Genomic DNA, 16,445 nt, shown 5'->3' with positions numbered 1-16,445 from the left:
TTGCCCCAGGGCATGCTGGGAAAGTGGCGGCTTCTCACGGAGGCTAAATTTAACCGAAGCAGCGGGGCGACGTCAAAAGTTCCGACACGCTGTGAACGCATCGCGGCTGGCGAGAGGGCGTGCGCGTCCCATTCACACGTGTACGCCAAACTCCAATTTCTCTAAAAATGTGCTTTTTTTTTATTTATTAAAGAGGCTAAATCAAACAAAGTTTGATCCCAATAAAAAACGCATCTCTCTTAGAAACATTTTGTTTTAAAATAAATCAGATTAAAATGTTTCATAAAATAAACTTATATCTATCTATATATACATACATTTTATGTAAATGTAAATTGTTGAAATTATTCAACTTTTTCATTTAATTAAAAATGAAATAAATTTTAAAAAGGACACATTTGTCATAGTATTTGCAGTAAAAGTATCAAAGCATTTGCTTCATAGAAACAAATGGAGAATAAATATTTTAACAAACCTGTTTTCAAAATAAAACGGCTAAATAAATGCATTGATGAAAAACGTGCATTTTTCGAAATAAGTCAAATTTGATCAAGAATGTCCCATAAAAAAATATTTTACTCAGATGTATTTACATGCTATCAATGTATTTGTCAATAAGTTGAGAACTTATTCTATTTTAAAGAACTGTTTTTTGGGGGTGTGGATATGGTTTATGGCAACAATTAACATTTTAACAATTAAACAAAAATCGGACTATGCACAAGATTGATTGATTTCAAAATAAACTGTACACAAAGTCAACCTGCAGAGAGAAAAAGTTCATCTTTTAATAATTCTCAGAATTGATGAAACAAATTGAAATGCTCAAGTGAACAGTAACAAGGGGTAATACTGCATCACACCACCAGGTGTTGCCAAAGTCACAGAGGCTGCGCCGGGAATTGGGCACTCCTTGCCAAGACCGTTCCGAAAAACGTCCACTAAAATTCCCCAAAGGAAGTGGTGGGGAGTCAGGAATGATTCCAAGCGAATGAGTCATCAATACCGACTGTCAAACATTTCATGACGGCGCTGACGCAGCCGTAGAGCTGTCAATGCGACCGTTAGGTCTCAAAAGCTGACGTCTTTGGGTGCTCTCCGTTCTCCGCGGTCAAGTCCATTTTCTGCTTCTGGTCTCTGTGTAGCACCAGAAGAAGTTTTACTTCCCTAGAGGGAGGACTGGGATCAGGACCGGGGTCAGGGTCAGGGTCTGGACCAGGAGGAGGTTTTGGGTCCTCCAGAGGCATGCTGAGCTTGGCGGTCAGCGATTGGATCAACTGCTTGGCGTCCTTCTGCTCCTTCTGCAGGTGACACACCGACGCAAATGACCTGAGGGGACACGGTTGCCACGGCAACATGGTTAGTTGGACACAAACAAAAGGCTGCGGTTGCTCCAATGTCAACACTAGTCAACGAAGCCTTCTCTGTGGCTGGACCACCGAACAGCCTTTGAAAAGTGATTTGAAGCTTCGTCCTCGTAGTCGAACGTGCGACGTATAAGCGAAAGCAAAAATGTTAACGTCAACCTGTTCAGAATGTTTGCCAATACAGTCAAACCTCGGTTTTAAAACGTCTGTTCTCGACCAAATCGGTTTTCGACCAAAAATTTCGACTTTTTTATGCCTCGGATTGCGACCGAAAATCGGTTCTCGACCAAACTGACCGCACTTGAATGGGCCACTTGACCCCTCTCGCCCTCCTTTCACGAGGAAGTGATGCTTCCTCGTGTCGCTTTCCATTGTGAGCAGACGTGTTCAATCATTTTTTTTTTTTTTTTTTTTTTAAATAGTGTGGTTTCGGTTTTCGAACAAATCGGTTTTCAAACAGCCTTCTGGAACGGATTATGGTTGAAAACCGAAGTATGACTGTAATCTTTCTGAGTTCTGACTGTAATTTCCCCATTGCGGGACAAATAAAGGATATCTTAATCTTCATCGGGACTGGCTCGGCACCTCATGATAGCACCAAACGTTAATGTCGGTGTCCAGCAGAGGGCGACACTGGCCCACATAGCAGCCCCTAAAAGGCTGAATTGAACTGTCCACTCATATGCATGATTAGGCAAAATCCCATGTTTTGATTGATCCACACACACACACACACACACACACACACACACACACACACACACACACACACACACACACACACACACACTTTTGCTCAGTGGCAGAGAAGAAGGGCAAGAGCATCATTGTTTTAGCAGCGCCACCGGCTTTCTCCAGCCGCAAGTGCGCGCAACGTGGCAGCGAAAAGGGGGATGAGCCGTGACAGCTCCACGAGAGTAGAAGAAGACTCCAAACCTTCTCAAGATGTCAACGTCCGAAGTCAGGGTGGACGACACTTCACTGAGCCAGCAGGCCACCATCAGGGCCAGCTGGTCCAGACTCAGACCATCCAGACCGCCGTGCGTCACCAGGTGCTTCCAACGGGCCTGCAAGCACCACAAGTCCACCATCACCTTCGTCTTTTGTCCTTTAATCAAGTCGGCTGGCTGAGCCAAACAGAATTAAAAAAGAAATGGCCAAAAGTCCAATTTTCAATTTCAATAGATTTTTCCAAGAAAATGAAATTGTTCCAACAGCTTTGGCCAATTTCGACGTTTGTCACCTTTTGAGGTTGCCTCAAGCCTGATGTGAATCATCCAGTTTGAGAATTTTTTGTTTTGCTCTTGTCATCTCTAATGCACACCGCTTGCACTGACCTGCAAGAAGTTGAGCAGAACGGGCTTGACGCAGACATCCAGCGGCTGCAGGCGGCAACTGCAGCCGGCGGGGATGAAAATGGCGTCGGTGGAGGCGGCACTCAGCAGGCCCTTGAACTCGGCGCTCGTGTGTCCCCGATGGACGTCCGCCATCAGCAGCGACTTGCCACGCAGCCACACGTGCGGGCGCCACACCTACAGCAAAGCGCCCAAATGGTTCGTTGCAGTCGTTAAGTTTTTGTTCTTCAATGCAGAACGCACAAATCAATCAATCAATCCCAATTTCTCATTTTTGAAGTTCTGATGTATAAAGGCTCATAAAATATGAAATTCAAAACTAGGGCACAGGTAAAAAGTTTCTTTGAATATTTAACTCATTCACTCCCAAAGACGTTTTTAAACGTCTTTTCAGACTTGGTCCAGAATTGGCTGGCACTCAATAAGTTAATTGGTTGCTTTTAAGTGACCCACAAGTTTCTCATTTCAGTATTTTTTACCCCCCCCGCCAATTTTTTTTTTTAAATAAAAAAGGCATTTCCCCTAGAATTGGAAAAGGCAGGTGCTCCATGAATGAATTTCAATTTTTGTGTTTGTTAAAGAAAGGCCAAAACTAGAGCCAGGAAGCCACTCCAGCATGTTGAGAAAATGCAACGTTCAGACAGATTCCAAGATGGAAGCTGAAAAGTGGCAGACGGATGTGGTCCCAACCTGGCGCGTCCACACTTGCAGGCGTCGGGCGTCGCTGAAGCCGTCGCGGCGGGCCTCCAGCAGCACGTTGTCAGGGAAGCCGGCGGGAAGGGCCACCGGCGCCCCGTGGAAGAAAAGCACGGGTGGCAGGAAGGTCCCGTCCGACAGCGCCGACAGCATCACGTCAAACAGGGGCGTCTGCGTCGGCCAGCCCTGTAGCTGGAAGGCCTGCGCGCTGCGGCCGGCAAAGAGCTTGGCGTCCACAAACACCGACAGCTCGTCCATGAAGCCCACGCGGCCGGGCCGCAGAGACGCGCTCCGGATCTGGGCCGGAACGTCCCGACGTAATCATCAAGGGCACAAAACATTTGGCGCGATGCTATGTCGACTTGCGAGCTTTGCCACTTACCAGCTGCCCTTCATATAATGGGGGCAGGGTAGAAAAACCTCACTAAATACCGTATTGGCCCGAATATAAGACGGTGTTTTTTGCATTGAAATAAGACTGAAAAAGTGGGGGTCATCTTATACTCGGGGTATAGACATTATACCCATTCACGACGCTAGATGGCGCCAGATACCAATGAAGCGAATCCTGAACTTGACTCCCCAGGCCGAAGTGAACCTGTCACGAATAATCAAAATAAAAATAGCGGTAGCACGAAGAAGAAAAATAAAAATAAACAGCGGTAAGAAAGAAAAGAGAAGAAAATAATAGAAGAGATAACAGAAAATGGAGAAACGTAGCGACAATCTGGAGAAAAGTGGGTCGAAGATCGGCCAGGTTAACCGGCAGCTGAGGAGAAGTTATGATGTCATTTACATTTCAAAAACCAGAAGCCATTCTTTGACGAATGTGATTGCACTTTAGTTTACATATTTAAATGTTCAGATATTAAGATTTGAATGAGGCAAAATAACATGCTTTTTCTCTCAAATATATTGTTACAATCATTTGTACTGTAATTCTTTTCTGTATAAAAATTAATTTGGTGTTCAAAAAGTCTTTTTTCAAACTTGAGTCTTGAAAAAGAGGGGATCGTCTTAATATCGGGGCCATTTTATATTCGGGCCAATACGGTATCTTGGCAAGCTGTACAATAATTGGCAACGACTGGATTATCCAATGAACCGATATTTAGTTTGATAATCCATTCATCATTTCAATATTTAGCTTGCTGTCAAATTTGAGCCTCCCAACTGTAAATATTCTCAGCTTTCTGCAGCTCGGCATAAAACGGCCGGAGGATTCTCCGGCCGCACTTTTCCCCGCTACACTAGACAGAACTCGCTTTTCGATCCAGTTTTGTTTTGCAATTGAAGGCAAAACAAGAACACGACTAAGATTCTTCTAAACTTCTCAGAAGTGACGGTTCGTAGCTTGACTGACAAAGCGGCAAGTTGCGGCACCCGTAAGCGGAGGCATCGCCGCGGGCTATTTGCGAAAATTGCGAACTCACCTGCGAGCAGAGTGAGAGGACGAAGGCGGCGCTCTTCTCCATGACCATGTCCAGGACTTTGTCGGGCAGGCGTCCGCCGGGGCAGCCGGGCCGCAGATGTCGGCACAGGCGCTCGACGGCGCGGCGGTGGCGCTCGGCCTCGTGGCTGTTCTCGGGCGGCACGCGGGCGCCCGTCCGCAGCAGGACGTCCTCGCTGATGCGAAGCTGCTGCTCGTGGCGGATCAGCGCCCACGTGGCCACGCGCCACTCCCATTCCGCCAGCAGGTGGCTCTCTTGCGGTGCTGGCATCAGAGCAGGAGCAGGAGCAGGATCAGGATCAGGATCGGGAGCAGGAGCAGGAGCAGGAGGAGCCGGCTGGGACAGAAAGACAACAGTCGGTTATGACTTCAGCGTGCACAAACATACATAACAAGAGAACCAGAGATTTCGAGCAGGCAAGGGAGCAAGACTTCAAAAGAATGAGACAAAGAGGGAGGAACAGAAAGAAATTCGAGTTTAAAACGGAGAATGAGTTGGGAGAGCAAAAGACACGAAGCAAGAGAGAGACCGAGAGGGAGAGAGAAGAGTTTAAGAAGTTTAAGAAAAAGGAAGTGGAGAAATTTGTTCAAAAGGCAAAGAGTAAAAAAAGAGTAAAAAAAAAAAAAGGTGAAACAAAATTGAAAAGTGCAAGTGAGAGGTACAAAGAGACTGTCGCTCTGCCTGACCTCTTGAGGAGGCGGTGGGCGGGGCCTGAGAAACTTGATGGTCATGGCGGCCGGTGAGGGCAGGTCGTAGGGTGAGACGAGTGCTTTGACCGACAGCTGGCAAGGTGGTGCCAGGCCGATGGGCACGAAGGCTCCTCCCCCTCCCGATGATGTCACACAGCGCTTGCTGGAAAGGCAGCCAAACGCAAACACACAAAAGGACATCGTTCAAAAGAGACACCCTTCGATTGCTTTCCATTGCAAATCAGCACTGCCTTTGAATAGATTTATTTCTCACGCTTTGAATGACAGATGAAGTTTGATGCTTTGCAACATATTTTATGAAGATGAAGATTGACATTTTTTGGCTCCATTGGGATTTTCTCTCCTGTTCCTTATTTTGCTTTTTAATTTCTTTTTTTTTTTTTTTTTATATACAAATGCATAATAGGTTACCCTCACAAAGCAGGTTGAATCAGATTTGTTTTGTCCATATTAGATTTTTTTCATGTCTCTGAATAGTACAATTGTGATCCCCCGCCCCAATTGGACCCACACTTTCATCTGGGCAGATACTGTACAGTAAATGGGATGTGGAGCCGGCGCGACTGTAGTCTGGACAAAACAGATGGCGGACAAAACAGTGGGCAAAATCCTTCGCGCCAAGAAAAATTCTTCAACCTGCCACGAGTTGCTTCTGTAACCACACTGTGATCGGATTGAACCCCAAAATGCCAATTGTGAAGTGAGCCATTGATAACCCAGAACGAGAGTCCAAACAAAATGACAGGTGGGAGGAGGAGGGGCTACCTGTCGGAATTGCATGTCGGTTGCGCATCGGCTCCCAAGGTGTCGGAAGCATCTGAAAGGTCACAGCATCACATCAGTGAGACCTCGGCGGCGCCATCTGGAGCTGAGCCCAAGAAGCTGAATAGGCACGCTAACGCTCGACTGCAGCGCGCTCGCAATTTCAACATTTAAAAAAAAAACACTCGACATATTTTACTGGACTGACTCAGTAGTTCAGGGTTCCCACTCTTCCACTTGCTTTTTATTTATTGATTTTAAGGACTTTTGAGGGCCAATTTAGCCAGGGGTTTCACGTTGGATTTAATGAACAGAAAGCCACATATCACTGAGCTGGTGTTCAAATCATTGCTGCCTAAGGAAGGGCACATCTTTATTTTTAGGGGCAATCAGCTAACCCTTTATTTGACATACTGTATGTAAAACTTGAATTAATTCTCAAATAAATTACACGAAGACAAATTTTAATATAGAAAATATAAAACTTCAATTTATTTTCGAATAAAAATAAAATTTGAAGGGTTTTTATTGATTTTAGAAGCTTTCCCTGAAAATTTTACAACTTCTTTTTTTATGGATTTTAATGAACTTTAAGGACCCGTGGGAACCCTGTAGTATAAAAAAAGAGAACGGGGATTTGATAGAGGAGCACATTAAGCCACGAAAGGAACGCAACTGCTAACGTCCAAAATTGAAGTGTTACCTGACACCACGCACACGTGGCCCGGCTGCTCCGTCAGGTGAGCGGCCATCTCGTCACCCACGTGGCTAACAAACGAACACGACGCGCAGCTCAGCTTCTCCGGCAACCTGACACACGCGGGCACGCACACACAGGAACACTCAAGCAGGAGCACGCAAACTCCACGTGGGAATTTCTGCAGAAATGGAGCGTGAACGCTGAAAAGAGGAAGCTAACCTGAAAGGCTGTGTGGGATTACATAATTGGGGTAAGACATGGAATGATGTGGATATGGAATTAACGAAATGGTAAAAGAGGTGGGTAAGGAAACAGAAATGGATCTTCAACGTCGGAATTTCCATGTGGAAATTTGAAATGTTGAAAACAGTGGTCAGGGCAGCCAAAAATTTTGGAACTGGTAACTGTAATGCGTACCTCGCATTCGACTGGAACATGCCGTGGTAGTGCGTCGACTTCTTGACGGCGGTGTGGTCTCTGTGGGGGACACAAGCATCGACGACCGAGTGAGTCCCGAGCGAGAGGCGGTGAGGGGCGGGGTGGGGGGATCGGGTTGGACCCAACTTAATCATGTGGTTGGCGTAGGCGGTGGAGCAGCAGGTGGTGAACGGGCACAGCGAGCAGCACACGCGAGACGGGAAGTGAGTGCTCAGCTTGCGGATGCCCTTCAGACACTCCACGCAGCGACGTGAAGGACGGGCCGCGTCCCCTTCGTCTTCCTCACTGAGAATGAAATTTGCGTGCCAACTTATCCTACTATCTCATGTCGGACCCTGGTGTGTGTGTCTGTGTGTGTGTGTGTGTGTACCTGCTGAGGTTGGACAACAGGTGAGCTACGCTCTCCCTCGGTTTCTTCTTGGGAACTTCCGGCGGGGGTGTCTCTGCCTCGACGTCGACCACCTGGAGCACAGAACGTCGTCATCGATGAAGAAGAACATGAAGAGAACACAGCACGTTAACTGAGGCATTTGCAATTAGAGAAAAAAAAAAAGATGTGTAAGTCTTGTCGTCTGCTCTGTTTGTATGCGTCACTGCGCCGCCCGTTTCCCGATGCAACATGATGGTTCATTCGGTTTTTCTTCCAATTGTATGTGCCATTGCTGTGCACGGGTGTGTGTGTGTGTGTGGGTGTTGAAGCAGTTTTAGCGTGACCCTACGATGGATGCTGATTTATGTTAGCCTGCTCATGGCATAACGCGTGAATGCTTCACATGAAGACGGTAGACGATTAAGAAAATTGTATTGCATTTTGGTGTTGAAGTCCAACTTTTTCCTGCTCCTTTTCCAACTAGCAGTACAGTAATACCTCGTTTATCGCGGGGGTTACATTACAAAAAGAACCAGTGATAGGTGAAATCCGTGAGCTTTATTTTTTACTTTATTATACAATACTGAACTATGTATACAATGAAACCAAAGTCCAAAACCTGTTTTCAGGCCCAAGCACCAAAAAAACAAAAACAAACGTTTTCAACAAATAACTATAATAGTTTTTGGAAATACTGTACTGTAAAATAATATATTTTTAATAGCCAGTACGAGGTAGGACTGTTCACGTCCGTCAGTGCCTTAGCCAATCAGGATGCAGAACGCAATTCACTGTTTAAAAGCATTAAAAAAAAAAAACTGCACAAAAAAAAAATCTGTGAAACAGCAAAGCCGGAAAGTGAACCGCGTTCGAGCGAGGGATCACTGTACATTTATGTGTCAGTTTTTGGAAGGGACAAATTCAGAGCTCCGAGCACGCCCCGCATCTCGTTTGCGGAATGGAACAAACTGGTCTTTTCACTTCCCCAAAGTAATGTGACACGATTTTTGAGTTTTTGACAGTGAGGGTGGGAGGAAAAGCGAGCGCTAAGGAATACGAGTGCCTTCAAAAGTGTCCAGAGTTTAAAAAGCATGCGAGAGGGTAAAAGTACAGTGATCCCTCGCGATTTCGCGGTTCGTTTATCGCGGCTTCAGTGCATCGCGGATTTTTTCAAACATATTCATAATTTTTTTTTTTAAGTCCCCAAAAAGTCCGCGAGAAGCAGCGAAAGTCAGCATAACAACAGCGAGTCACATAGAGCAACATATACAGTACTACATGTATACGTTTACTGTATTTTGCTATTCATAAACTAACCTAACTTATACATCCTCTTGTTTCTTGTTCGATGTTGAGAGGGAAGAAATTTCATCTGTGCTGTATGTTTGACAATAAAGTTGTATCCAATCCAATCCAATGTTTAGATCTATTAGTATACAGCATTAAGTCATGTTAATTACTTCAAAAGCATTATACCATTAAATTTGGCCTTATAAATATTATGTACATGAACCTATATGGAGGGGGGGGCACAACTTTGCGGATTTTCATTTATCGCAGGTGGTTTTGGTCCCCATTAACCGCGATAAACGAGGGATTACTGTATATTCATGATATTAAACACTTTCTATAATCTCTTGCTAGCTAGCGCTCTCTCTACACTACAGACTACTACACTTGATCTTAGCCAAAAGGCCGAAACTCTCTCTCTCTCTCAGGTGTTAGCTAAAGCAAGTAGACGTCACACCGACCTTACACGCAACCACCGCTCGAAGCGCAGCCTCCTCACACTTGGCTCCTGCGACCACCGAGTACGTCCTGACAGTCACCTATGGGCGCACGCGCACACAAAAGCATGTGTGAGAGCGCTCAGGTGTCGAGCGTCGGCGCGAGACGATCCGGGTTGTACCTTGGTCCCCGGCTTGAGTCCCGTGACTTGCGTGGGTGTGATGTGGGTTCTGTGGTGCAGGTCGTAGTGCTGCTGGCGCTCTTTGACGCAGAGGAAGTGAAGGCGACACTTCTTGCAGCTAAACACAAACTTTCTCTGGACACACACATGCGCACGCACACGCACGTTTGTTGAGTTCAACAATGACAGTCGTCGATTTGTTTTCAACAGTTTTTGAACAATTGTGGGGGGGTTTTTTTGTTTTTTGTTTTGGCGCCTGGAACACATTTCCAAAATGAATTGATTCAGAGAACATCGTGCATCGATGGAGGGGTATATATACTGATGGCCGTGTGTCACCTGATGCCTGGCAAAGTGATGCATGTAGCAGTGGCTGGTGCGTAGGACCTTCAGACAGTACGGACACATCAGGTTCTTGGTGTTGGCGTGAAACTTCTCAAAGTGACTCCACACGTCCGAGTAGAAGGACGATCTGAAGTCGCACACCTGCCACACACAAACACACACACACACACACACACACACACACACACACACACACACAGTATCACGGTGAGCCCCCACTAAACCAGTTCTCCAAACGTCGACCTGCTGCACTGCAAGTTTTTCCTACTTTATACGCAGAGTGACTGTTTCTGGGTTTTGGCAAATATACCCTGTAGAGAGAGCACAGGTGCCAGCAAACTAAACATGTTTCTCTGCTTCCAGGTTCAGGCTAAAAACGTGTACCAACATGGCAAACGGAGCCACTGGGCATGAGAGTGAAATGTAAAAATGAACAGAGCAAGGCTTAGTTTTCATTTTCATGCGGCAAGCCTCACTGGGTGTGGAAAATCCAACTATTTACAATTGGTCCACCGCCCCCACAAAAAAAAAACACACGATAGTGAAACTCCTCTACAACGAAATCATGTTTGCAGCAAGAGATTTTTCACAACAGGGTTTTTTTCACTGCAGCAAATTTGATCTCAGATGTAAACACACACACACACACACCAACGTATGTGTACTCTTTATTTTTATTCCAGTAGTGCATAAATATGAGCACACACTTAGTTGACACTTCATATAGTCAGTGTAGAAAGAAATTGCGAAATTTACACTCAGCATTAACTTTCACTTACATCAATTCCTTGGATAAAGTATTTTATTTTGCTTCCTCCGTCTTTCATTTTGATCATTTTTACCCTCTCTTCCAGCGTCAGCGCGCTTCTTGTCTTAGCTGCTTGACATCCAAAGGTCCGTTTTGGAGCCATTTTAGGAATGCAACGTTCGTGCTGCGTCTGAAACTAACAATAATAATAATAATAATAATAATAATAGATTTTATTTATAAGCGCCTTTCAAGACACCCAAGGAATAACAAATACTTCCTGGACTACTGCGCATGCGTAAACCAGTGTGGTGGTTGCTGTCGCCGTTTCCGAACAAAGCTGTAGAGGTCGCTGTTGGATTAGACTTCGTTGTAGCAAATCTCTTCGCGAGGCAAGAGCAGAAAAAAATATTTCGTAAAACGCAACAGGGTTTGTGTTTCGTTGTATGGTGGGCAGGAGAGTGGGAATGGTGTTAAATCATGAAGACTTTTATCACATTAGGAGGTATTTTCACCCATGTAGGTTTCGTTGTCGAGGAGTTTCACTGTACAGCAAAATTAAATAGAAAGTAAAGAACTTCTCAAGATGCTTGCTTGGGTCCATGGAGGCAATGCCACTTAGCGTGTGTGCGCCCGTACGCGGATCTCACCTGGCACACGTAGGGCATCTCTCCCGCCTTGTGCGTGCTCTTCATGTGCTGCAGGAAGAACGGCTCGGTGCCAAAATCCAGCTCGCAGATCTCACACTTGGCTGCCACACAAACGGGATAGCGTGCTTTGTTACACGCTGACGTCGAACGTGCGTGCGTGTGCGCTACTGACCGGTAGACACGTGCTGCGTGTGCACCGCCTCCACGTGGCACTGGAGTCTGAAGGGAGAGCTGAAGCGACGGAAGCAGTGAGGACAAGGAGACACACAGCCCATGTGGCAGTCCTCTTCGGCCATCTTGGCGGCGTGCGTCTTCAAGTGAGACATTAGCCTGCAAGCGGAGGGGGTGTGACATGAAAAGGCTGACCTCCATTTTGGCACACACAAACATTCCAAATCAGGCCCTTTTAAGACCTGATCGGGTCGCTCTCAGATTATGACGGTGTGCCAATTGTGAGCAAAGATCTTGTGATTCATATTGTGATTGTGATTGTGATTGTGATTGTGGAGCCTCGAAGGAATATTTTGCAATATATTTGAATGCAAAGGACATTTTATCCACTCAACTGCTGGGATAATGGCAAGTTCAAGTTTTGAGTTTCTCACTGGATGTTGCTGAGGAGGGTCTCGGGGCAGTGCTGGCAGTGGTAGGGCCCGGCGTGGCAGCGGGAGTTGACGACGCGCTCGCCAACGGCGCTGCGGCCGGAGTCGCATCCGTAGTAGAAGTCGTCCACCATGATGACCAGCTTGCCGTGCACGGGCCGGAGGACCAGATGGGAGGCGGGGCCTGGCGAAGTTTCGGACGGGGAGACGACGGCGGCAAGGATCGGGCGAGGAGAGGAGACTGCGGGCTGAGGGTAATGGGAGAAATTAGGTCACGTGGGTTACGGTGGCCACGCGGAGTTTGACAGATGGGGGGGAACTCACAGCGGGAGGGTTGTCTGCTAATTCCGTGCCGGCCGCCGACTCTTTGCAGGCCTTCCTGGCTCTGATGCGCTGGCGCTTCTTGTCATTCTTCTTCTTCCTGATCACCTTGAGTTTATTCACGCTCTCGGCAACGACGGGACTGCAGAACTGGGAGGGAGGAAGTGACGTCAGTTTGATTATCGGGTTGGCTGCGTTAGGAATCGCTCGCTCATTTGCCACCACCTCAACACGACAGCGCGACATTGCTATAGCAGACCCACTTCAGGAGTCAACAACGCGGTGCCCGCCGCCGCCAGGTAGCTCCCGAGGACCACACGAGTTGCCCGCAAGCCTGTTCTAAAAATAACTCACTCGTGATTGGACACTGTGATTTCCGAAGAACGTTGCAGAAATAATCATTTTAAAAAAGCGCTTGCAGAGATTTACAGAGATGAAGCGTTGCATTCTGACCTCGTTAAAGGTTTGAACCTCAGTGTCTTAACTTGGAGAAACACAGCTAGTCATCCATCAGTACATTTTCTGGATCACTCAGTCCCACTACGGTTGCAGGATTCACAATGAATCAGGTACGCTTATGGGTTATTTGGGCAAAACTGTTGTCTCAAAAAAACATCAGCTGCCAAGATGTATTTTCAATTTGAAAGGGCTTGCTGACTTCCCGAAACACACCGCTCGACTTCACTCGGCTCTCAGCTTCAACTTACGCAAATGAATCCTCGCAGCTCCGAGATCAGCCTGTACTGAGATGAGCACGCCGCACACTTGAAAGGACGGGCCGGACCTAATCACACGCACGTGTGGATACATGCGCACAAACCGACACATACATATATGTTCACACACAGCATCGGTGAAGTCAACTGTGGCAAGTGAGCATGCTTGCTTGGACGCTTTTCGACTTGTGGCGGCGGTGGTGTACCTTTGGGTATATATTTTTTGGTGTCGACCGCAGGTCTGGCGGGGGCTTTGGGCGAAGAAGAATGCAGCTGTGGCTTCTGCGTAACGGCGCTCTTCTGGTGCTCCTTGAAAACTTTGTGAGCGGCTTGACCTGAGACCACGCCTGTGGACACCATTCATTCAAAAAACAGACAGAAATGTCCGACGCCCCCCGGCCCTGGCATGCTTGCATACTCGTGATGACGGGGGCGCAGTCCGACAGGGTAGGCGACGGCATTACGGAGGTGCGGTCGGCCACGCGGACGGTAACGAAGCCGCTGGACGAGCCGCCAGGACAGAAGTACAGCTTCAGCTCCGTAGCGCCTCCTGTGAGAGATTGGGCAGGACATCACATCAGATGGTCACCTTTGCTGAAGAAGTTCCCATGGCAACTGATCCTCGATACCCCACTGATGGGCTTTTGGACCCAAGGGTGATCCCGGTGGAACGCCTTCCAATTTCAGTCAGCTCCAATCGGGATATCACTTGTGAATTGAAAATCAACTTTTTAAAAAAGTGGCCATTTAATTTTTTGTTTTATTCTGACACAAACTGAAAATAATTCAATTCAAATTAGACATTTTCAGAAAGGCTAAAGAATACACAATGTCATCTGTTTATGTTTATGTATGTTACACATACATACAGCACATTTGACAATAAAGTTGTAGTCAATTCAATCTGCCTGCATGTGTTTCTCCACTGTTTGTCTTTGGAAAAAAAACCTGATTGTTTTTGATTGCCAGTTGAAAATGGAAAGCTCAAACGCTACGCGGGTGAGCTGAGGACTTTGTTCCAAGCGAGGAGAAACCCGAGTGATTTGATGTGACTGACCTCCAGGTGGTAGGTGGACGCGGCGACCATTCACCGAGAAGCCTAGACAAGTGCCTGACGACTGGACATGACGACAGAACGAGAAGACAAAAAGTAAGTCAAAGTGATCTTATTGATCGTGGCTGATGCCAGCAACAAGCGTTACCTCCAGCGTATCGCAGGTGTCGACCGGCAGCACGGGAATGTACGTCATATTCACCGGCGGGTCCTCCTTGTCATCTTCAACCCAAAGGAAACATGAACGCACGTTTTTATATCGTCGATAATGTCTTCAATGTCTTCTTGTTTTATGTTTTATGGTTATTTTGTTTACATTTTTGATGAAAAAAAAAAGATTTAAAAAAATAAAACTTTGTCCGACCTACCGACCCTATGCTGAAATTTCATGTTTCCGGAAACACACTACTTTTTTTTCTACGCCTTACAACAATTTTCAACTCCTTTGAAAGTTTCACCTTCATCGTGCATCGACTCCTCTTCCTCCAACTCCATCTCCACATCGGCAGGGGCGGCCATCCACACACACCGAGACCTCCACTGATGACAGGGGAAATTAAGGCTGGGGAAAAAACGAAGGACTAAGTCACATAAGTTGATCACAACAACAGGTCGACAAGACTTTGCCCCGAAGCTTCACTGGCACCAAATCCATTCGATTCATCGATGGAATAATTCATATGATCAGCCATTCCAAAAAGATTGGATAGTGATGGCCGGATTGATAATTCCGCCATTGATTTTTTCAAACATATCGAACTGAATGGCGAAAACTGATTTTTTTGTAACCTGCATCTTTATTATTTTAACAACATACAGGACCATACAAGTCTGAACATTTGAATACAAAGGGTTTCATATATTTCCACCCGTAGTTAGTTTCCACAACAACGTCCATCTATGGCTGCGAAGGTCTTTTAACATAGGAAACAACAAAATAACGTGCAAACATATGTGACAGGAAAATAAATAAATAAAATAAAATAATAATAAATAAAACATAGAAAAATAAAACAATATCCTGTGATCAACAATGACAAGTGTCCCTCATTTTGGATTGAAATCCATAATCTCCATTGACTTCTCCTGATTTGTGGTGTCATTCTCTCATTCATTTGTTTGTTTTTTTATATTCCTCCCATTTTTCCCATCTCGTTTTAAACTTCCCCCCTTGGGGCGTAAAATGATTTGACATGGAAATAACTGATTTACGAGCTCGGTCACGGTTCGAATTAAACTCGTAAGTCAAGGCAACGGACTAATATCACGTATTTTCGTCTCTAGTTTGCACTGTGAAACATACAGTATATATATTTTAAAGGATTTCCATGAGGACAGCAAGTGTTCATCATTCCTTGTTGCTGCTTTTGGATTATTACAGTATTCCAAAACGCTTCTTTCAACAAATCAACGGAGAAGTAAACAAAAATCATAATACGAAAAAAAAAATCACGGAGGATGGTCTTGGAGCGAATCAAGTTGTGAGCGCAAAATGACATCAAATTGCTCACAAGAGTGTCTTTCAACATTGTCCATAAGTTCTTGACTAATGTGTAACTGTGTTACTTAGCGAATGATTTGATGCAAGTTGAGCGGCTGGCGTGTCGCCTTGTCTGGGGACGCTCCCACGCTGCCCCCCACGCCCCTCAAACCCACCGATGCTAAAATGCTAACGTGCTAACGCGGCAGCTAAATTCCACCAATGCTGTCAATCCTACAAAACAAGCGTTTCTTCAACAGTTACACGAACATTCGCTTACCTTTTATGTACCTTTCCAGTTTCCCTAAAACACGTATTGGAGTGAAACTGTAAGCACAAAATGGAGCCTTTTCCACAACAAAAGCAAGAAAGAGCTCTTTAACTAGTTACTAGCAGTTAGCCGCAGACACGCTGCGTGTGTGTGGTATGGCTACTGGCTGTCGTGTAGACTTCCGCCAATCATGCCTCACGCTGCATGGCGGAGGGATATTGTTAGCTTTGGAGGCTATGCTAACAGTTATTCACCATGCAGTCTACTCTCAATTGATCCAACCAAACTTTCTCCGCAACCGATTAAAAGAATGGCTATCATATAGTTGATACTGTCACTTGTACAAGTGGTGAAAGGTGTGCGTGTGTAAGATATCATCGTCTAAACTACCACTGTGGTAGAGGTCCTTCAAATTTACGTGATTAGCATCGACGTAAATAAACATTTATAACGTCTCGTACTAAATACCTGGGTAGACCTTATTCTTAGGTGTTATTAGT

At 45.9% G+C, this 16,445-nt stretch overlaps 1 protein-coding gene across 2 annotated transcripts; it reads right to left on the bottom strand.

The window, feature by feature from the left end:
* Positions 1 to 774: 774 nt before the first annotated feature.
* Positions 775 to 16,101, bottom strand: pogza (pogo transposable element derived with ZNF domain a). Of its 2 annotated transcripts, XM_086137545.1 has the most exons (25): positions 15,955 to 16,101; positions 14,653 to 14,756; positions 14,343 to 14,416; positions 14,198 to 14,258; positions 13,559 to 13,690; positions 13,347 to 13,487; positions 13,132 to 13,208; positions 12,428 to 12,574; positions 12,107 to 12,351; positions 11,674 to 11,831; positions 11,502 to 11,602; positions 10,098 to 10,244; positions 9,759 to 9,893; positions 9,601 to 9,678; positions 7,850 to 7,941; positions 7,606 to 7,764; positions 7,459 to 7,518; positions 7,045 to 7,151; positions 6,345 to 6,396; positions 5,556 to 5,721; positions 4,852 to 5,205; positions 3,413 to 3,715; positions 2,705 to 2,899; positions 2,304 to 2,434; positions 775 to 1,329 (listed from the first exon to the last, which is right to left on the bottom strand). In XM_086137545.1, the coding sequence occupies exons 2-25, from the start codon at positions 14,711 to 14,713 to the stop codon at positions 1,065 to 1,067; spliced, it is 3,441 nt and encodes a 1,146-aa protein (XP_085993671.1). In that variant the 5' UTR covers positions 14,714 to 14,756; positions 15,955 to 16,101; the 3' UTR covers positions 775 to 1,064. The 2 variants fall into 2 exon arrangements, with proteins under 2 accessions (XP_085993671.1, XP_085993672.1); XM_086137546.1 differs by lacking the exons at positions 14,653 to 14,756; positions 15,955 to 16,101 and having other exon boundaries at positions 13,559 to 13,848.
* Positions 16,102 to 16,445: the final 344 nt, after the last annotated feature.

Source organism: Hippocampus guttulatus, chromosome 18 (genome assembly GCF_054856545.1).
Source record: "Hippocampus guttulatus isolate MCC_2025c chromosome 18, RoL_Hgut_1.0, whole genome shotgun sequence".
NCBI lineage: Eukaryota > Metazoa > Chordata > Actinopteri > Syngnathiformes > Syngnathidae > Hippocampus > Hippocampus guttulatus.
This window is presented reverse-complemented; position numbering and strand designations above follow the sequence as displayed.